This window comes from Chiloscyllium plagiosum, unplaced genomic scaffold, assembly GCF_037043375.1.
Source record: "Chiloscyllium plagiosum isolate Xiang-an unplaced genomic scaffold, Cpla_swu_hap1 HiC_scaffold_6, whole genome shotgun sequence".
NCBI classification, from domain to species: Eukaryota; Metazoa; Chordata; class Chondrichthyes; order Orectolobiformes; family Hemiscylliidae; genus Chiloscyllium; species Chiloscyllium plagiosum.
Genome location: NW_028270144.1, coordinates 84,343,491 through 84,367,096, shown reverse-complemented (window position 1 = coordinate 84,367,096; position 23,606 = coordinate 84,343,491). Strand labels below are relative to the sequence as shown.

Here is a 23,606-nt window from a genome sequence, read left to right as displayed (position 1 = left end):
CCAGACCAGAACCAATGTCCTTGGGGGAGTTTTTGCTACTGCTGTTGGGGAGGTTTTAAACTAATGTGCCAGGGGACTGGGAACCAGAAGAGACAACAAGTAGGCAGCAAAGTGGAGACTGGAGACTGTAAGAATCTTGAAGATAGCATTAATAAAGGGAAGAGTAAACAGAGAGCGGACAAGTGCAAAAGAACTGGTGGCCTGAAATGCGTCTACTTTAATGCAAGGTGTGTAAGGCAGATGAACTTAGGGCTTGGATTGGTGCCTGGGAGTATGATGTTATGGCAATCACAGAGACTTTGTTGAAGGAAGGGCATGATGATTAGCGGATATAGATGCTTCAGACAGGACAGGGAGGGAAGTAAAAGGTGGGGTGGAGTTGCATTGCTGGTCAGGATGACATCACGGCTATGCTAAAGGAGGACACTATGGAAGTCGTGGGTAGTGAGGCATTATGGGTGGAGCTGAGAAATAAGAAGGGTGCAGTTACATTGTTGGGGCTGTATTACAGGCCTCCCAACAGTGAGCGTGAGGTAGAAGAACAAATAGGTAAACAGATTATGGAAAAATGTAGAGGCAATAGGGTAGTGGTGATGGGAGATTTTAATTTTCCAACATTGACTGGGATGCACTTAGCATCAGAGATCTGGATGAGGTAGAATTTGTAAGGAGTGCCCACGAGAGTTTTCTAGAGCAGTATGTCAATAGTCCGACGAGGGAAGGGGCCATATTGGACCTGGTACTGGGGAACGAGCCAGGACAAGTGGTAGAAGTTGCAGTGGGGGATCTCTTTGGGAACAGTGACCACAATTCTGTAAGTTTTAGAATACTCGTGGATAAAGATGAGAGTGATCCTAAGGGAAGAGTACTAAACTGGGCCAAGGCCAATTATATCAAAATTAGGCAAGAGCTTGGAAATGTGGATTGGACATAGCTATTTGAAAGGAAGTCCACATTTGATATGTGGGAGGCTTTCAAAGATAGGTTAAAGGTAGTGCAGGATAGGCATGTCCCATTGAAGGCAAAGAATAGGAAGGGCAAGATTCGTGAACCATGGATGACAGGAGAAATTGTACGACTAGCCAAGAGGAAAAGGGAAACGTACATAAGGTCTAGGCATCTAAGAACAGAACAGGCCCTGGAGGAATATCGGAAGAGTAGGACAAGTCTTAAATGATGAATCAAGCGGGCTAAAAGGGGTCATGAAATAGCTTTAGCAAGCAGAATTAAGTAGAATCCCAAAGCATTTCATTCTTATATAAGAAGCAAACGGGTAACTAGAGAAAGAATTGGTTCACTAAAGGATAATGAAGGAAGGCTGTGTGTTGAACCTGAGAGAATGGATGAGATTCTGAATGATTACTTTGCATCAGTGTTCACTGAGGAGAGGAACATGAATCTTGAGATTAGAGATAGATAAATTCAAACACAGATTCTTACAGGCAGGAGGAAGCAGCAGCAAGAGAGAGATCTCAGAAGAAAGTCAGAGGAACTCTTTATGGAAGCTTGCAATTCTCCTGGAATCACACATCTTGTAACTGCTACAGCTAAACAAACTAGAAAAAACCTAAACTAGAGAACTGGCCACTCCACTTCCATTGTTCAAGTACACTCTTCGGCACCTCTGCCTTTACGACCTCTCTTCAAAAAAAACTAAGGACAATATAAGCTTTTTAAAGTGACAACATCGTCACAGCTCCGCTCTTAAAATAAACCATCAATACACAAAGATAGCCTCATTTTAAACTCCTTGGTCCTACTCTGTTAGTACACTACAACACATGGATATTACATTGACTCTAAGCATGCACACATTCATTACTAAATTCTATTTCAGTCCATTTACTCCTGCTATTGAATGCCTCCAGTCTTCTTCATCCAAGTCTCGACAATGTGTCGGCGATTATGTTTTCTTGTTGTGCTACTTGGATAATATTCAAATTGAATAGTTGCAGTAATAAGCTCCATCTAAACAGCCTGGAACTTTTGTCCTTAGATTTCTCCAAAAACATTAATGGATTATGATCAGAATATATAATTGTCTCAGACACATTACTGGCAATATAAATGTGGAAATATTGTAATGCCAACACCAAGCTCAAGATCTCCTTCTCAATTGTGGAATATTTCTGTTGATGACTATTCAATTTCCTGGAGACTTGATAGGTCTTTCTATCTTCTTTTCGTCTTCTTGTAAGAGTGCAGCACCAACAACCACATCACTTGCATTGATAGCCACCTTGAATGGTTTTGCTTAATTAGGTGTGACTAATACTGAGGCAATGGTTAACACAGCTGCTGACATTTCTCCATCCACTGAAATTTTGTGCATGTCTTCATTAAGCCAGTGAGTAAAGCAGACACACTGCTAAAACTTGGCACAAATTTCCAATAAAACCCACTCAATCCCAGGAATCGTAATACTGTTCTTTTTGTCAATGGAGAAAATGAGGACTGCAGATGCTGGAGAGTCAGAATCGAAAAGTGTGGTGCTGGAAAAGCACAGCAAGCTAGGCAGCATTCGAGGAGCATAAGCCCTTCATCAGAAATTCCAGGTGTGATGCAACTAGTCAAACCAGTGCTTTACCTGCGCCACACTTTTCGACTCACTTCATTGACAGTATGGGAAACTCCCCCATAATCTTTGTTTTCACATTCTGTGGGCCCATCTGTCCATGCCTGGTAACATGGCCTAGGAATGTGACTTGGACTTTGTTGAACTCACTCTTAGCCAGGTTTATCACCAAGCCTGCCTCTCAAGTCAATTGAATAATGCAGATAAGTGCTGCAAATGTTCCTTCCATGTGTGTCTAAAAATAACTAGGTCGTTGATGTATACCACACAATTGGGTAATCCAGAGATAACTTCATTGGTTAGTCTTTGAAATGTGGCTGGCTCATTTTTCATACCAAATGGCATGACTTTAAATTGATACAGTCCATTTGGTGTTACGATAGCCAAAATTGTCTTCGCTCTTTCGAATAAAGGTATCTGTCAGTATCCTTTGAGTACGGCCAACTTAGAAATACAGGTTTCTGGTCACACCTTCTCAATACAATCTTCCAAACATGGAATAGGATATGAATTGGACCTTGTAACCGCATTGACTTTCCAATAGTTTATAAATAACCATTAGGTACCATCTGATTTTGGCATGATTACTATGGATGAGCTCCAGTCGCTGCAACTCACTTCAATTATGTTATCTTGGAACATGCATTCAATCTCGTCTTGAATCCTTGCCAACGTTAGAGGGTTAAGTCTATAAGGACGTTGCTTCAGTGGAACAGCATTTCCTGTATCTACATCATGCATAATTAGATTAGCATTTCCTAGCTTATTCCCACATATCTCGCCATGTGATAGTAATAACTCTAGTAATAATAGTTTATCCCAATTTTTGAGATCTTCCTTGTTATGCAATTTAATTTGAAGAATGTCCAATTCAAAATCCTCTGAACTTGATTCTTCACTTTGTGTTGTGACCAGGAACACATTCTCCTTTTGCCTTCTTTCCCTATCAAAATACATTTTGAGCATATTCACATGACACACGCTGTGAGATTTATTTCCATTTGGAGTTCTTATCAAATAGCTCATCTCACTCAATTTCCTTTTGATTTGATAAGATCCACTAAACCTTGTTTTTAAAATTAAAAATCGCACAACATCAGGTTATAGTCCAACATGTTTATTTGGAAGTACTAGCTTTCGGAGTGCTGCTCCTTCATCATCTGGTGTTGTGTGATTTTTAACTTTGTACATCCCAGTCCAACATCGGCACCTCCAAATCATTGCTTTTAAAGGTTCATCTATCACTGGAAATAACACAAATACTTTATCTCCATTCATGCCCAAAAACTAATTCAAATGGACTGAATTTGGTTGATTCATTTGGTGCATTCCTAAATGACAAAACATGCAAATGGAATCCTTTATCGAAATTATCTGGATAGTCTGACTATAAGTCCTTAACATGGTCTTTAAGTCTGATGCCACCTTTCTAATGCTCCTTATGATCCTGGGTGTAATGCAGAGGATTTGAATTGTTTTATTCCTAAGCTATCCATAACTTCCTTGAATAATTTTGATGTAAAATTTGACCCTTAATTTGTAGTATCGCTGTGGATAGTCCATATCAAGTAAAACAAATTGAGTAACTCTTTTACAATCCTTTTAGCTGTAATATTGTGTAATGGAATGGCCTCTAGAAATCTAATGGACACATCCATTATTGTTGACAAATACTGATTCCCACTTTCTGTTTTAGGGAGGAGACCTATGCAATCAATTAAGACCCATGTGAAAAGTTTCTCAAACACAGAAAAGGGTATTAAAGGTGCTGGTTTTATTACCGCCTGAGGTTTTCCAATTACCTGACATGTTATGACATGTCTGGCAAAATTCAACTACATTCTGATGCAGTCCAGGCCAGTAAAAATGTTTTTTGTATTTTAGCTTGAGTTTTTCTTTACCCTAAATGACCTCCTACTGGTAATTCATGTGCTACTCACAACACCTCCTTCTATGACCCACTGGTAATACAACCTGATGAACCTCTGCCCATTTCGCAACCGCCTGAATATGTAATGGTCTCCATTTCCTCATTAAGACATCATTTTTAAGAAAATAACATTCCGGAATACATTCAGATTCTTCTGTGCATGTTTTTTTTAATACAATTGCTTCAGATTTTCAGCTTTCTGTTGTAACTTAATTATTTTCTCTTGAGCTAAAAATATTCACACTGTCCTTCACCTGTTCTTGCTTTGGCTCAACCATTCGATCAAACATGGTCTCTGACAATTCTACTTCAACTTCCTTATCTGAATTCTTTGATCTCTACTCCTGTTTCAACTGATGGCTTTGTGACCTTGTTATCACACAGTCAGGAAAAATCCCAGGATATACTTCCTATAATACCTCAGTTGCTTGATTCTCCAGTGACTTTTCAACCACAGTAGGCAGCACTCCTACCTGTGATTCAGCTATATCGTTACCAAGGACAAATTTTATTCTTGGAGCTGAGAGTTTCTCCAGTACTCCTACCACCTCTTCTCCACTTTTCATTGGACATTCCAATCACACTCTACATAATGGAACGCTTCTCTCATCATGGATTCCACATACTAGCACTTTTTCTGGCAATAGTTCTTCTGAGTCACATATCGCCTCATCTCTCAACATCAAAGATTGACATGATCCCGTATCTTTTAATACGATAACTTCTTTATCTGCTGCTCCTGACCTATGTGAGTAGATAGATCTTACCTTTGCAAGTAAATCATTTAAGAAGATCTGGCACTTCCTTCTCAACCAGTCTCTGACTAGGTTGTATATTCCCGGGCATCATTTTAGCCTCTACTGTGCTTTCCGTTACCACTTTATCAAAATTCACTGGCTTATCCTGTTTTCCTACATCCGTCTTCCCAGTGCTTTTGCTAAACCCCCAACACTGTGACTTTATGTGGCCTACTTTATTGCAGTCAAAACACGGTGAGGTTTATAATTTCTCTTTCCCTGCATGGGTGTCCTTTTTACCCTGTGGTAAGCTGTCTTTATTATCTTCAATGAGATCTACTTTTCCCTTAGCACCTGAGAATTTCTCTTTTCCCCAATTTATATCTCTCATGGATTGAAACTGATGTCAGAAGCCAAACTTTGATTTTGAACCAACTCATAAATATCAGCCATTTCGGCTGGTAATCTTGCAAATTTAACTCTCGGCTGGTTCCACATCAGTTCTCACTACCTCAGGAAGTGAACTTTTGAGCTCCTCCAAAATATTCTTTCTCAAATAAATGAAAAAGGCTTCTACATCCTTCACATCAAATTTAGGTAATGCTTGGATGTATTTAATCAGATCCCCAGCAGGCCTTTGTCTACAGTGGATTTGCTCATCATCACTATCCTCCTCACCAAGCCTACCTTCTGCTAACACCTCCATCCTTTTCAGCCAACTTCTGAGGTTCGAAGTCTCTTTCTCCATTTCTTCTGCTTTTAACCATAAATCAAACTGTTTCAGTTCCTTTCAATGTTCATTCTGCTTCACCTGCAATTGAATTCTAGCAATTTCCAAAGATTCAGAGGGAATTTACAGCAAATTTAAATGTTGAGCTATTGCTGTAATTACCTCTCCTTTTCTCACAGATGAAGGCAACCTCAACTCCAGCTTCTCTGCCAATTCCAACGGCTTTGCCTTGCTCACCTTTTGTAACGCCCCTACAGTCACTTCTTCCACCCTGGGAAAACTCTTAGTGACTAAAAGAGCCATTCCTACTCAAAGCATTGTTTCAACCAACTGAATTCAATACTTGGAAAAAAAGACACTAACACCTACCACTCGCCACCCCTGAGTCTAACAACACTAAACCCAAAGTGGAATTATAGGATCAATGCCAGACGAGCCACCAATCCGTTATGGACCAGGCCAGCCCCTCTCAAAATATTTTCAGAAGGTAGCCTAGTCGCTAATTTTTCATAATTTTAAGCACAGATGTGGAGTGGGTGTTCCAGATGTGATGCAACTGGTCAAACCACTTGGCTTAAGTAACACAATTTATTTAAACACTACAGTTGAAGTACAAACAGAAGAAAGAAGAATTTGGAATGACTTAACTATGGGAAACCTTAACTGACCCGATACAGTAACGACTACAAATTAACTGTTCCAATTCAGTAACATCCCATAAACACAGCTCTTGGCAAAAAGTACAAAATAACCTTGTTAATGTGACAGCATTGTCACAATACGAACCTTTGCAAATCATGCACTAGCATATCCATATTGTAAAAAGTTGAGCTCCTGGCATTGATCCACGTAGCATACCACTTGTTATATCAGGAAAAAGTGAGGTACTCAAGGTTCTGAGGGGTTTTAAGGGCAACCAGATTATGTAAATTTAAGTTAAGTTATCTGACAATGGAAGAATGTGGAGATTTAAGAAAAACATCAAGTTTTTTGACATTTACTACCTTAAAGGATGGTGAACAAAGATTTACTAATGTTCAAAAGAAAATTCTGCATTTACAATTAGAAGAAAAACATTGCAAGGGAACAAACAGATACAGGAAAACCTAATTAGACACATCTTTTCAACACAAGTATAAAAAAAAAACCAAAAGAACTGCAGATGATGGAGATCAGAAACAAAAACATATATTGCTGAAAAAACTCAGCAAGTCTGACAGCATCTATGGAGAGAAATCAGAGTTAACGTTTCAGGTCCAGTGACCCTTCTTCAGAACTCGTGTGATGGGCTGGATGACCTCCTTGTGTTGCACGATCCTACAAGTTTTGTTTCACTGTTCAACAAGCTTTTATTTGAGCTGCATTGAGTAACATTAGTCAGCAATGACATAAGCAAATACTGTTGATCATTTTCTATCTATAGAGTTAGGCAATTGTGTTCGCCTTCTGTCATGGCAGAATGGGATAGGTGCTGGAAATCAAGCCACACTATCCCTCGAGATGTCACAAATGTGAAAAGATTTAATCAGACTATCCAAAGTCCCTAACTTATGACTGATGAACCCAGATTTAAAACAAAAATGCATGAAATCACTGTACTTGGCAAGAAAACAGCTTATTGCAAAAAGGTGATTTTTTTTGTAAATATACTTGCAAATTTTTTTAACTTATGAAATTATTGAAAAATACAATCAATAACAAATATCAGTATAATAAAAAGAAAAAAAACAAATTACAATGCAACTACTGTCTGCTAACTACTAACCTACCCTATAATACAAAACAAACCCGAACACTGTGCAGAGCAATACCAATAAATAAGTAAATAACTATAGATAAAAAAACAAAATAAACACAAAATACAGAACAGCTATGCTTGGCACAGAGCTCTCAAAGGAACGGGAGCATAGTATATATACCCGTATTAACTCAGGAGACCCCCTTCAGGACCCAGGGCTGACAAACCTAACCATTCTGGTTAAACAAATGCCCTAGTTAAGATAACTGACAAATCTATATCTAAATAACTCAAGTAGGGCTGCCAAGTCTTATAAGAACGGTCTGTTGTGTGGTGCACCATGTTTGTAAAAATGTCCAAGGGAATGTGCTCCATAATTAATTTATGCCATCCCAACAAGGCAAGTGGGTTCTCAGACACCCAATTCATCAGAATATTCTTCCGTGCACAGTATGCAAGAATATTAAATAGTTTCTTCCCATGCCCGTCTAAAGATGGTAAATTTGGTAGACCTAAGAGGAGAAATATCGGGTCTACTTTGACTTCAGTCCTCAAAACCCTCCCTATCTCTCCCGCCACAGCACTCCAATAAACACAGAGCCTATGGCAAGTCCAGAAGCAATGGGCAAGAGTACCTACACTTATTTTACATTTGGGGGATATTAAAGATGCCCCTTTATTAAACTTCGCCAGACGGTCTGGTGCCAGATGAGCCCTGTGCAGAACTTTTAACTGCATAGCGCATGTCCAATTATAGATTGAGATCTTTCGAGTATTCGCCCATATGTTCTCCCATGTTTCAGAAGAGATCTCCACTTCTAGCTCTTGCTCCCAGGCCTCACATAACTGATTAATATCCTGCCAGGCCCTGCAGGTGATAGAGGGCATTAACCGAAAGGGTGCTTGTGGAGCGTAGCAACAACCTCTCTGTATCGGGCTTATAGGGCTTGTGAGAAGTGTAGTCTTCTTCTGGATGAAATCCCTAACATGAAAAAAACAGAAAAGATCTCTGCTGGGCAACCCGTATTTGCGGCTGAGTTTCTCAAAAGACATCATAACCTCCCCCTCAAACAAGTCTCTCAAACTAAAAACTCCTCTCGCTGCTCATGGTTTGAACCCGGAGTCCATCATCCCTGGTCGGAACCCTGGAATGCCAACAATAGGTGTAAGTGGCAAAGTCTTGAATAAACAACCCTCACTCTGATGCATCATCGTCCATGTCTTGACTGTACTAATGACAATGGAGTTCCGGCAGTGGTCCATAACTGTCCTCATCTTATCCATGAACAACAGGTTAATAAGAGGGCACTTTGCCTGGGAGGTCTCAATATCCAGCCATATTGAGTTTGGATCGTTACCTATCCAATCACAGACAAAGGACAGCAGGAAACTCAATTGATACCTCCTGATGTCTGGGAAATCAACTCCTCCCCCTCCTTGAGGCAACTGCAATTTAGTAAGTTTGATGAGGGGCCGCCCACGATGCCAGACAAAGGAACTACACCATCCCATAAGCTTCCGTAGTGTTGACCTGGGAAACATTATAGGGAGCATACGCATGGGATAAAGCAAACGAGGAAGAACATCCAGCTTAATGAGAGATATTCGGCTCAGCCATGAAATTGGAAGAGCCTCCCATCTCTGGAGATCTCACCTAATATTGTTGAGCAAGTGAGTAAAGTTAATCCGAAATAACAGATCAAAATTGGGGGTAATAAAAATGCCTAGGTATCGGAACCCTGCCTGTGACCACTTAAAAGGGAACTTAGGGCCACCTTCAACTTCTGGTACATCCTTAAGGTTCCCCAAAGGCATTGCCTCCAATTTTGCAAAGTTAATCTTATATCCTGAAATAGCCCCAAATGAATTGATACATTGTATCAAATGGGGTGCGGAGGTCATCGGGTTCGATAAAAACAGAAGGACATCATCCGCATACAGTGTAATCTTGTGTGCCCTCGATCCCACTTCCAGGGCAGTTATGTGGACGTTCTGACGAATGGCCTCTGCCAGCGGCTCTATCACCAACATAAACAACAACGCTTAGAGGGGGCAGCCTTGGCGATATAAAACCTCCACCCACCTAGCAAAGACCCTACCCAACCCAAACTGTTCTAAGACATAAAAAAGATACAGCCATTCCATCTGGTCAAATGCTTTCTCTGCATCTAAGGAAATCACCAACCCCTGAATCGATCGTTGCTGACAAACTTGGACCATATTCAGTAACCTTCTAATATTATTAGAGGACCTGTGGCCCTTTATAAAGCCTGTCTGGTTCTCTTTAACAATATGGGGCAACACCTTTTCCAATCTCAGCGCCAGGATCTTGGGACAGAATCTTGAAATTTGAATTTAATAGGCAGATAGGCCTGTACGAGGCACAATCCTCAGGAAACTTCCCCTTCTTAAGAATTAAGGAAATACTAGCTTCTCTCAAAGATAGTGATAGGCATTCATGCATATAGGAGTAGTTGTACATCTCCAACATTGGCTCTGACAGAATCCCTGTAAACTCCTTATAAAACTCACCCGGGAGACCATCAGGGCCAGGCACTTTCCCACTCTGAAGTTGCCTAGCTGCCTCCTATATTTCCTGAACTGTCAAGGGGGCATTAAGGAGAGAGGCCTGTTCCAAGGTTACCCCGGGAGGTCCAGGTTCTTAAAAAAGTCTCCATTTTAGCCCTCCTGTTCTCGTAACCTTTACACCAATACAATTCAGAGTAAAAGCTTCGAAAACCCTCATTAATCTTTTTAGCATCATATGTAAGGACCCCGGCGCTGTTTCTGATTGCAGTACTGGATTGGGGAGCACGCATTTTCCTAGTCAGGTATGCTAAATACTTCCCTGGCCTATCCCCATATTCGAACAGCCTTTGTCTAACAAAAGCCAGTTCTTTCTTTGTGTTTTGTGTTAGTATTGAATTCAAGGCAGCCCGGAGGGCCGTGATCTGCTGTAGCTTAGTCACCAAAGGCCGCGCAAAATGTGCCGCCACGGCGGCTTTCAACCGCATCTCAAGTACACGCCGCCGTTCCTCCTTCTGTCGTTTCCGGCTAGTCGAATAGGAAATAGCTAATCCCTGGCAAAGGCCTTAGCAGTCTCCCATAGCATAGATGGATTACTAGCCGTGCCTGAGTTGATAGTCAAGAATTCCTGAAACTCCTGCAAAATGTACTCCACAAATTTGGAATCCTTAAGGAGAAAAGGGTCCAAACGCCAGTGCTGCAAACCTAGCCTCTCACTCTTGGCCTTAACCTCCAAATATACCACTGCATGATCGGAGATAGCTATATTCCCAATTTTACAAACATAATCAAATCCAGAAGGGCTGAGGGAGCCAGCAAGAGGTCAATCCTCGTGTGACATTTATGTAGGTTTGGAAAAAAAAGGTGAAGTCCCCGCCGGTAGGGTAAAGACATCTCCAATTATCCACCAGCCCCAACTCCTCGCATAAGTCAACCACCTGCTTGGCCTGCGAAGAAATAGTTGGGGGCCCACAAGGCAACCTGTCCACTGTTGGATCCAAAAGACAATTAAAATCCCCCCCTATAATAATGTGCCGTGTTTCAAAAGCACTCAACTTAGACAAAGCACTAATCAAAAATTTGAGGGGATGCGCCGGAGGACAGTAGACATTTAAAATGCCATTTTCCTCCTCACGTATCAGGGCTTTAAGTATCACAAATCGTCCCTGCTCATCTTTCACCTGCTCCAATAATGCGAACAGAAGATTCTTCTGAATAAGTACTTTTAGAGTAAAGGATGAAAAGAATGCCTGGTCATAACCTCCCTGTTGTAATTTCAGGTGTTCCCCATCATCAAGATGGATTTCCTGCAACAAAGTGATATCACCCTTTCCTTCTTAAAGCTAGAAAGCACTTTTTTCATTTTAACAGGCAAATGATTTCCCTTAATATTCCAGGTGCACCATTTAATAAGACACTTAGCCATATCCCCTTTCAGAGACCCTTGAACCCCTCGGAAAGAGAACCCTGCTTACAAAGCACCGAGCACAAGTAAATAAAGACTCATAGAGTCGAAGAACTATATATACAAAAACTACTCTATCATAATTATAAACAACTATTACTACCAAAAAACTACAAAGAAAACCAACTATAAAACCTTGAATAGAAGACTCTTCCCCCTGCCCATAAGGGGCACTCACCCTACCCATCACCTCCTTCACAGCTCCTTCAAACACGGACTGTGCCTCAGCCTTAGGCCAGAAATAAAACAAGGAGGTGATCCTTAAATCAACAGGAAAAAGACCAAGTCAGGATAAGCACTCCACCCATCCCTGGCTTCATGTCACCCTTACTTCTGACTAAAAGAGAAACAGAACAAATGAAAACAAAAGGGGGAGACAACAACGGACATTCACAAAATTTCCCATGAGAAAATCCAGTTATTAAAAAAAAGAACAATTTATGCCAAGGCTTTTGCCCCCTTTCCAAAAAAAGAAATTATTAGGGAGAAAGAAAGGAATAAAAAAAAGGGAAAACATGGGGAAAGCAGGAAAACAGAACAAACATTAACCATACTCTTCAGGCCAATCCGTCTATTTTAAAGTGTCTACAAAGTATTTAGTTTTATCCACTGAGTCAAATGTATAAACTGAGTGCTCGTGGCTGAATGGAGCACTGCGGTGTATCTCATGGAGTACTGGATGCCCAGGTTCCTCAGCCTCTTTTAAACTTCATCGAAAGTAATCTAAAGGTAAACATGCAGGTTGAGTCCGTGATTAAGAAAGCGAATGCAATGTTGTCTCTTATCTCAAGAGGGTTGGAATATAAAAGCAGAGATGTACTACTAAGACTTTATAAAGCTCTGGTTAGGCCCCATTTGGAGTACTGTGTCCAGTTTTGGTCCCCACACCTCAGGAAGGACATACTGGCACTGGAACGTGTCCAGCGGAGATTCACACGGATGATCCCTGGAATGACAGGTCTAACATATGAGGAACAGCTGAGGATACTGGGATTGTATTCGTTGGAGTTTAGAAGATTAAGGGGAGACTTAATAGAGATGTACAAAATAATACATGGCTTGGAAAAGGTGGATGCTAGGAAATTGTTTCCGTTAGACGAGGAGACTAGGACCCGTGGACACAGCCTTAGAATTAGAGGGGGTCATTTCAGAACAGAAATGCGGAGACATTTCTTCAGCCAGAGAGTGGTGGGCCTGTGGAATTCATTGCCACGGAGTGCAGTGGAAGCCGGGACGCTAAATGTCTTCAAGGCCGAGATTGATAGATTCTTGTTGTCTAGAGGAATTAAGGGCTACGGGGAGAACGCTGGTAAGTGGAGCTGAAATGCGCATCAGCCATGATAGAATGGCGGAGTGGACTCGATGGGCTGAATGGCCTTACTTCCACTCCTATGTCTTATGGTCTTATGGAAGGACTTCCTCTTTTGAATTAAAGCTGCAGAGAAATCCTGGAAAAACATGATTTTTGACCCCTTGTACAGCAGTGCCCTGAGGATCATTTCCCAGTAATCTAGAAGCTTCTATCACTTTTTGCTTGTCCTTATATGAGTGGAAGTGCACTAGGACCGGGCAGGGGCGCTGCACCAGCCCTGACCTGCGCACTGTAACCCAATAAGCCCTTTCAATCTGCGGCCTGCTGGACTCGATGTGAAGGCTCAAAAACTTCGGCAGCCAGTTTTCAAAGAAACTGACTGGCTGCTCACCTTCAGGGAGCCCGACAATTCGGAGATTTATCCTCCGATCTCTATTTTCGAGGTCGTCGATATGATCTTGCAAGGCCTGCACCTCTCGCTCCAGCTCCTGGATCCGACTGGATGAGGACTCCTTTGCAGCTTCCAAGGCCTTAGTTCAACCCTCCACCTCCTCCAGCCGCTCCCCGAGGCCATGGATCTCCTGCTCATGCTTCTGCAGCATGGATGCGATAGGTTGGACCTGGGCACGAATCTTCCCACGGATCTCCTCAATTGCAGCCCCAACTTTCAAGGTAAGTCTCTCCATCGCCACAGCCAATTCCTGTGAGTCTGTCAGGTTCAGGAGAGGCTGCTGCTGCTGCAGTCTCTGGTGGGGTAGGTGCTGCAGGGGAGTGTCTTCCCTGCTGCTGTTTGATGCAAAAAGGTGATTTTTAACTGACAGCAGAACACAAACACAAATTGCGATAGGGGACAGCCCCGTCGACTACCCGAGGATAATAAAATTGCTTGACTGCACACCATTGGTGAGAACTGCAGCAAGAGGGTCACTATAAAAAACCTTTACCCATCTGATAAAGGCTTCTCGCAAGCCGCTCAAAAGTATAAAAGTGACACGGCCACTCAACCCTATCAAATGCTTTCTCTGCATCTAGAGATCACTAATCCCTCTACAGATAGTTGTTGACATGCTTAGATCACATTGAGTAACCTCCTGACATTATTAGATGATCTGCAGCCCTTATAAAGCCCGTCTGGTCCTCTTTAATAATGGAAGGCAACACAGTTTCTGGCCTTAGTGTAAGAGTCTTAGATTTAATTTTGAAATCAAAGTTCAAAAGTGAAATGGACCTATAGGAAGCACAGCCTTCTGGGGCCTTCCTTTTTTAAGATTAATAAATATATTGACCTCTTAAGGATGGCGGGAGACGGTCACGACTATATGAATCATTGAACATGCTGAGCATCTGTTCTGACAATATGCTTAGAAATTCTTTATAAAATTCACTGGGAAGACCGTCACGACCAGGCACCTTTCCACTCTGAAGCTGCTTCATACCCTGCTGCACCTCTTGCACTGATAATGGGACATTAAAGAAAGACTATTGTTCAGGGGTTACACCCGGGAGATCCAGATTCTTGAAAAAAACTCCATCTTATCCTGCCCATCCTCATAACTTCCAGACTGATATAATTCGGAGTAAAATCTCTGACATATCATGTAATCCTTTTAGAATCACAGGTTAGGCTTCCAGATTCTTGAAAAAAAAACTCCATCTTATCCTCCCTATTCTCACAACTTTCAGACTGATATAATTCAGAGTAAAATCTCTGATATGTCGTGTTAATCCTTTTAGACTCACAGGTTAGGCTTCCAGCACCTTCCATGATTGAGGCGATGGCTTAAGGGGCGCTCTTTTTTCTGTCAAGATACGCTAAGTTCTTGCCCGATTTATCACCATGCTTAAACAACCTTTGTTTTGCAAAAGTAGCTATATGTGAGTATGGAGTTCAGTGTGGACCGAAGTGCTGTGATCCTCTGTAGCTTAACCGTCAAAGTTAACCTTCAGCCGTGTTTCAAGCAGACACTCTTGCTACTCACTCTTCTGCCGCTTCCTACTGGCAGAGTAGGAAATAGTTAACCCCCTAGCATAAGCTTTAGCAGTTTCCCAGAGAATGGATGGATTACTGGCCGAGCCTGAATTAGTCTAGGAAAGCCCTGAATTCACTGGAGAAAGACTCAACAAACTTACTATCCTTAACGATCCAGGGATCCATTTGCCAGTGTCCAAACCTACCATAGTGTCCTTACTCTTGACCAATAAGTACACTGGAGTGTGATCAGAGATAGTAATATTGCCAATTGCTCATGATGCGACTGAGTCCAAGTGTGCTGTGGGGGTCAACAAGAGATCAGTCCTGGTGTGATACCTGTGCGGATTAGAGAAAAACGTTACATCCCTGCCTGTAGGGTGGAGACATCTCCAGACGTCCAACAACCCTAGTTCAACACATAAGTCCCCTAACTGCTTAGATTGTAAAGAGGGTATCGGAAGGTCTTTGGGCAATCTTCTACCGTGGAATCCATAAGACAATTAAAATTCCCCCCATGATAATATGCTGAGATGCAAGACCAATCATTTAGAGAATGCATCTACCAGGAATTTGAGGTGGTGAGCCAGGGGACAATAAACATTTAAAATACCGCATCCTTCTCCATTTATCAAGACTTTAGGATTAAGAACCTCCTGTATGTTTCTTTAACACACTCTAGTAACATAAATGGGAGATTCCACTTAACAAGTATGGCCACTCCCCTACTCCTCATATTAAAAGATGAGAAATAAACTCGATCATACCCACTCTGCTACAATTTCAAATGTTCCCTATCATCCAGATGTGTCTCTTGCAATAAGGCAATATCCACCCTTACCTTTTTAAGACTGCAGAGTACCTTTTTCCTCTTAATTGACAAGTGTCTCGCCATAATGTTCCAGGTACACCCTTTAAGCACGTCATTAACCATAACATTCTGTAGCAACATTTAGACTCCAGAGTGGAAAAACTCAAATTACAAATTGCTGAGCCTCTCTGAAAGTAAATCCACAGACTGTAAACACTACACAAACTAAAACAGCTAGAACTAACAAACCTACAAAACTTTCAAAAACTATGTACAACAAAACAAAAAAACAAAATGGCACATGAAATGTCAATGGCACTGAATAGGGGAATTTATTCCCATTCAGAAGGGGTACCTACACACCAAGACCCTGTTTTCCGCCCCATTGCCAATATGGCAATCGGGGTAGTTCAATACCAGATTTAAACTGCCGTAGATAGGCATCTAGCCATGTCAACCACCTTCTTAACTCCTCCTGGCTAGGGCTGCACCACAAACACAGGTAGAAAAAGAGAAGAGAAAAAAGAATAGCAATGTGAACAAAGGGGTTAAAAGTAAATACCCCAGCCATCCCTTGCTATAGCTTAACGTAGAAGCTATAAGTGAATACTCTGTCCATTCCCGAGTGTAATTTAACACAGATTATTACCAACAAAAAAAGGAAACCCCAACCAGACTTCCTTTAAGAAGAACTAACCTGAACAACGCTATTATCGATATCAATTAAATCATCCAGTCTAAGTTAGCGTGTCCACAAAGTTTTTTGCTTTCTTGGGCAATCAAATAAGTGTACAGATCCATTAAAGGCAATCCAAAGCACTGCTGGGTACCTTAGAGAGTGCTGGATCCCGAGCTCTCTCAATTTTTTCTTGATGCCATCATAGGATTTCCTTTTCCAGATCTCTGCCGCAGAGAAGTCCTGAAGAAACATGATCCTGGAGCCCTTGTGAACCGGAGCCCTTGTGAACCAAAGCCCTTGGATCCTTTCCCTGTGTTCTGGAAGCTTCCAAGACTCTTTGTTTGTCTTTATAATTGTTGATGAAGAGCTTTTGCCCGAAACGTCGATTTTGCTGCTCCTCGGATGCTGTCTGAACTGCTGTGCTCTTCCAGCACCACTAATCCAAAATCTATAATTGTTGAACCGTACCAGGATAAGGTGAGGGCATTGGTCCAGACCTGGCCTCTGTGCCATGACCTGGTGACCTCCTTCAATCTTCATTTTTCCCATTTCAGTTCTCCAAGCTAAGGAATCCTGGCAGCCGCTTCTCGAAGAATTCCACTGGCTGCTCGCCTTCTGTCCCCTCCGGCAGACTGATGATATGAAGATTCTTCTTTCTGCCCCTGTTCTCAAGATCATCAACCTGATCAAGTAAACCACAGATTTGCTTTTCCAGGGCTTTGATCCTACACTTAGAAGAGTCACTCTCAGCCTCCGCCACTGTGACTCTGCCTTCGACATGGTCTGACCTTTTTCTGAAGTTACCTAGATGCTGCTCATGCTTCTGAAGCATAGCAGATATTAGGGCCAGCCTTTTCTCTATCTGCTTTCCTAGCACCTCGCGAGACTTTGTGAGGTCTGCGACCAAGGCCGGTAAGTAATTGGATCTGCCGTGTCGGTAGGTTGGGCTGCAGTCCCGGTCTCGGGTGAGCTCCTTTCTTTCTTCGGCATTTCCTCGTGACAGGAATGAAGGGAAGTAAGATTTTAAAGTTCTATGGTTATTTCCCAGTATTCTTATGTAGAAATTACTTGACTGGGGCAGGCAACAGCTCTGCCTCGCCTGTGTTGTAGTGCAAAGCTCAACAAAGAGATCCTTCTAGATTGCTGCCATCTTGGATCCCCAACTAACTTACTTTTAAACGTTGAAACATTTTCCAGTGTCTTGGTTTAAAGCAGTATCTTTTCCCATTTTTAAGTGCACAGTCCAAAAAACAAAATTCGTCTTTTCACTTCAAAAAGGTTGTTGTAAAATGTGTTTTTAGTATCTGTTGTAAATATGATTGGATCAAAATATTTATCCAAGGACAGACATTATGCTTTGTCATATGACCAAGAATACATTAGAAGTATTTGCTGATACCAATGATCTGAAGATAATTGCCAAATGTGCATGCTCACCTCCAAAAATACTTTGCTTGACACTTTATTTTAAACGTATCAGTATATAATTTCTTTCAATTTTTTTCATTTTTGTTCATTTGCCCGCTTTTAATCATATATTTTTTGGAAAAATGTTTGACACTTATGGTTTCTACTATGCATGCTCTTGGGTGTAACATTACTGATTACATTGCAATTGAGTGACCTTTCCTACTAACTCTGTCAAATGACTGTACCCCTGCATTCTAGAAGATCGTAAATGTGGACTGCTGACATCTAAATTGCTAACCTCAACTTTGCACTGTAATCTTTTGCAGGAGTATTCAACTGCAAATATGAGTAAATATCTCTAAATTCCATGTTCTTTCAAGAAAGAACTTACCCATATTCAGATTTTCAGGACCTTTTTGTGTAGACATGTTGGGTTCATTTTGCTGACAATAGAACTGCAGGAGACATTGCTGATTACAAAAATGCTTCATTTCTCCCCGCCACTGAACTGATTCAGTCAACTCTCTCTGAGCTTTACAGCAGTCACATCTTGCAGCCTAAAAAAGAAAAAGATATTAATTAATTCAGGAAAATTCTGAAATATACTGCATTTACTTAAAAGATAGCTACAATTGTTTTCAAGCTGCAATTCTAATCTAAGTAATAGATTTAACTGAATCTTCCAATCATTCTGCACATCAAATAGTTTGTCTAATTGGTACAAGTAATAATGTTCTTTGTCTCACATTTATTTTGTATTTTTCCATAAAGCAATATTTATATAAGAAATTAACATTTAAAATAATGACATTGCTGCCTAATTTTATGTAAAGTAGGCCACCTTTCAGGAATTAGATTAATGTTGTCAAGAAAATTAACTTTATTAGGAAATACACAATATAAATTCATAGTAAAAGCAACTAAGCGATACCAAACCATTTGTAGATGTCATCAGTAAACAAAAATTACATTGCTTCCTTTGATTTATCATCTATTCTTATTATGGTACAATGCATTTACTTGTACATTAAAATGCCACTTCCAAGGAAATATAGAAAAGAAAGCTGCTGAAGTATATTCATTTGAAAATGACACATGTATCATCCATCATTAAATTTATTTTGCTGTGGTACAGATAATTACAAATGGAATTGACACTGTGGCAAATAGATTAGTTAAAATTTGCTTTTATGTAGCATATAAAAAAGTTACCCATTTCTTATTTTGTAACATTATTGTTGTGAAAAATATATTCTTGTGGATTGTATCACCATTAGAAAGGTCATTGGGTCTGTTCATTTCACTTAATCTACTCTAATCTATGGGCGGCATGGTGGCACAGTGGTTAGCACTACTGCCCAACAGCACTAGAGACCCGGGTTCAATTCCCGCCTCAGGCGACTGACTGTGTGGAGTTTGCACGTTCTCCCCGTGTCTGTGTGGGTTTCCTCCGGGTGCTCCGGTTTCCTCCCACAGTCCAAAGATGTGCAGGTCAGGTGAATTGGCCATGCTAAATTGCCTGTAATGTTAGGTAAGGGGTAAATGTAGGGGAATGGGTGGGTTGCGCTTCGGTGGGGCGGTGTGGACTTGTTGGGCCAAAGGGCCTGTTTCCACACTGTAAGTAATCTAATCTAATCTAATCTACTCCACAATGTTTATCCACAGTCATTCCAGATAAATTACTCTGATCAATTTTAATCAATAATATTCCCCAATAATGGACTGACATCATATGCCAGTTATGCAAGTTAAGGACTAGATTTAAGAATGTAGGCTGTTTGCAATCTATAAGGCAATTTTGATTATAATAGTAAATTTGAAATAAGGAAAAATAATTTAAAAATCTAGTTAAGAAAATAAACTTCACTGACCTTAAAATACCAGTCTATAAATTTTTTACAACAATCATCACTACAAAAATCTCTTGCTTTTCCATCAATTTCTTTAGCTGCTGCCCGCTTACACATCTGGGAACAGTAACTGCAGGTAACACAGCGCAGACCCAAACGCTTTGCGAAGTCCTGCTTATACAGAAGCTTACAGCCTGAAAACAGAATTGATTATTTTTAAGCAATTTTCCATCCATGTAAACAGGCAAGTTACATAAATATGGCTAAAATCCCACATACATAGGTTACATAGAGAGATAAAGTTATTTTTCCACCCAACAGATAAAATCTTTACTTAGACTTCTTAAAGATTTTTCAGCCCTGGCAGTATTCTGCAATATGCACTTCCACTTTAGTTTCTCAACTGCAATAAAATGTATAAATTACAGAAAACTCTTTCCAAAAAAGGCTATTGATATTGTATAAACTGATCCAACGGGTGAATGGTCAACTCTCATCCCTATCTTCTGATATTAAATATACAAGATTAAAAATTAATTCTAATCAAACAGAAATTTGGGGAAAATGTTCAAAATTACTTCTCCCATTAGGCCAAATACATTGCAAGACAACCTACCTTCACTACAGAATGCTTTCTTTACTCCTGAGAACTTCACAGTTTCATGTACAGTTTTCTCTTCCTGGCAATATTCACAGTAAGACACTATGCAGTGGAGTTTCTTGTAATCCTCACAGCACAGTTTACTGCAGAACTGAAATACATGATTCTGAAAAAAATGTAAATTACATTTTATTTACATTCTTTTCATAAAATAAACTAACTAAAATAACTAAGGTGCTATGATGAAAGCACTTTTGACTTCCCATGTTTAAATCATATTTGGCAGTACTTGGTGTTCTTCCCTAATAAGGTTCCACGATTTCAGTTTGAAAAGTTTTGGGACTTTTCTTGGTTTTTTTTCTATATGTCACTCCAACCATTTTTCTCACTACCTTAAAAGGTACAGATGATTTTCAAGCTAAGTGGAGGGCTTGGGAATACATGATGGACACTCAAAATAGGTTGTAGTTTTCAAAACGTATTTCATAAGTAGCCTGAGTTAATTTCATAAATCTAAAGATTAACCATGTTAGCCTTTGTCCTTATAAATTCATTTTCTAGATCTCTGTCTTGTCATTTCCATATAACCATCAAAAACACTCTATGTATTGCCCCCTCCAAATATGTTTTTACCATTTTCCAACTCTAACCTTACTTCACCCTCTAATCCAACTTCCCAGTTGGTGTCCACTTAGTATGAAATTTCTCCTCATTCAAAGATAAACTCACTTTCATTTATCATATTTGAATTTCTGAAGAGAATCAGTGTGACTGTCCCATAATACTACTCAAAAGCCATCTGCAGCTAGTTACAGCACTTACATTAAAATTTATTTCCACCTTACCTCCCATTCCAATAGCTCTGGCTTAGCACTGAATCCAATTTTGCAGTAGGTACACTTCAGTTGCACTTCACTTGTAACAACCTGACCATTTGTCGTTGTTTGTACACTGTAAGACTAAAGCGTAATCATGATAAATATTACATCCACATTAATAGGTTCTTCCAATTCTCTCCAGATGTATTTTCAAGAGCCATGGCCTGGATGCAAACACAAGTCTGTGATCATAAGACTATAAGATATAAGAGCAGAATTAGGCCATTTGGCCCACTGCTTCGACACAAAAATAAATAGGCCAGTTTCTGGCCACCAGTGAGCATCTAATCTATCAATCCAGATGATAGCAATGACTGGTTGAAGTTCAAACCTATTGCCAGGCTTCAAATGCAAACATTTTGAAGGGAACAAGAGTCTTCAGATATGGCTACTGGTTGTTAAATGGAAATACAACAGTGGTGTTCTTCAACTGCATCTAAAAAGCTAAGAAAAATTCAAAGTATGCTAATGTCAAGGTAAGGCATGATTTATCAAGAACAGTGGTCTCCAATACATAGATCATGACTGACTAGCCAATCATCAAGTGTCTGGCAGTCAATCTCACCACCAACCTGCAATCCTTCACCTAGCCATCTCTGACAATTTATTTCACTGTCTCCATTCCCTTGCTGAATGCATGTCAACTTTTGTCATTGCATGACTTCTGCTCTCAGAAGTTGCACAGATAGAGAAATGTGTATGCTGTTAAGAGGTCTTGCCAGCTTTTTTTATTGTGTTTCAGTTTTGTCCAAAGGGAAGATTATTGCTGGGTAAAGTAAGCTTTTTGGCAACAATGAATATAAATGAATAAGAAATAATCTTGGAACTGATGTGTGAAACCAGTATATTATAGTATAAGAAACACAGAAGGCGACTCAGCCCTTCTAGGACTATTGGCAAGTGCAGCTCAACTAGTCCTACTTATCTGGGTGCTCACTGTAGACCTGCAGTTTCTTTTCCTTCAGCTATTCATTTAATAGACCCATGCAGGACAAAAAAAAAGTTACAAGGAATGTTACTGAATAACGCAAGCAACCGGGGTCCCAGGTACAAACTGCAACTCAAAAGTGGCTTCCCATGACACCACACTTGAAAACAGCCATTAGCATTCAGGATGTTCCAAAGATGGGGATCAAGAATCCTACTTGCAGTGTGACCAGCAGAATAACACCACAAACTAGAAGTTGAAGCAATAATAATAGATAATCCTCAACAATCCCACAAGAAACTTTTCTGATTCAATATGTGGATGTATCTACTAGAGCTTGACCTACTCTTGGGAAATAAGGCAGGATAGGTGACTGAGGTGTCAGTGAGGAAGCACTTTGGGGCCAGCGACCATAATTCTATTAGTTTTAAAACAGTGATGGAAAAGGATAGACCAGATCTAAAAGTTGAAGTTCTAAATTGGAGGAAGGCCAATTTTGACGGTATTAGGCAAGAACTTTCAAAAGCTGATTGGGGGCAGATGTTCGCAGGTAAAGGGACAGCTGGAAAATGGGAAGTCTTCAGAAATGAGATAACAAAAGTCTAGAGACAGTATATTTCTGTTAGGGTGAAAGGAAAGGCTGGTAAGTGTGGGGAAAGCTGGATGACTAGAGAAATTGAGCATTTGGTTAAGAAAAAGAAGGAAGCATACATCAGGTATAGACAAGATAGATCGAATGGGTCCTTAAAAGAGTATAAAGGCAGTAGGAGTATACTTAAAAGGGAAATCAGGATGGCAAAAAGGGGACATGAGAAAGCTTTGGCAAATAGAGTTAAGGAGAATCCAAAGGGCTTTTATAAATACATTAAGGACAAAAAGTTAAATAGGGAGAGAGTAGGATGCCTCAAAGATCAGCAAGGTGGCCTTTGTGTGGAGCCACAGGAGATGAGTCAGATACTAAACGAGTATTTTGTATCAGTATTTACTGTGGAAAAGGACATGGAAGATATAGAATGTAGGAAAATAGATGGTGACATCTTCAATAATGTCCATATTACAGAGGAGGAAGTGCTGGATATCTTGAAACGCATAAAAGTGGATAAATCGGCAGGACCTGATCAGGTATAACCTAGAACGCTGTGGGAAGCTAGGGAAGTGATTGGTGGGCCCCTTGCTGAGATATTTGTATCATCGATAGTCATAAGTGAGGTGCTGGAAGACTGGAAGTAGGCTAACATGGTGCCCCTGTTTAAGAAGGGTGGTAAGGACAAGCCAGGGAACTATAGACCGGTGAGCATGACGTCAGTTGTCGGCAAATTGTTGGAGGGAATCCTGAGGGACATGATGTACATGTATTTGGAAAGGCAAGGACTGATTAGGGATAGTCAACATGGCTTTGTGTAAGGGAAACCATGTTTCACAAACTTGATTTGAGTTTTTTGAAGAAGTAACAAAGACGATTAATGA

The 23,606-nt window shown here is 40.5% G+C and overlaps 1 protein-coding gene across 3 annotated transcripts in view; it reads right to left on the bottom strand.

The window, feature by feature from the left end:
- The window catches only part of zmym2 (zinc finger, MYM-type 2), a 153,803-nt gene that overhangs the window by 52,789 nt on the left and 77,408 nt on the right, over window positions 1–23,606 (bottom strand). For all 3 annotated transcript variants that reach the window (XR_015757444.1, XM_087988156.1, XM_087988157.1), the window contains exons 10-13: window positions 21,179–21,292; window positions 20,349–20,499; window positions 19,754–19,926; window positions 18,274–18,439 (exon numbers count right to left, since the gene is read on the bottom strand). Coding sequence is in view for 2 of the 3 variants with exons in the window: in XM_087988156.1 (XP_087844282.1) it covers window positions 18,274–18,439; window positions 19,754–19,926; window positions 20,349–20,499; window positions 21,179–21,292 (604 nt within the window). In the remaining variant the exon portion in view is untranslated. The remainder of the gene's footprint in view (window positions 1–18,273; window positions 18,440–19,753; window positions 19,927–20,348; window positions 20,500–21,178; window positions 21,293–23,606) is intronic.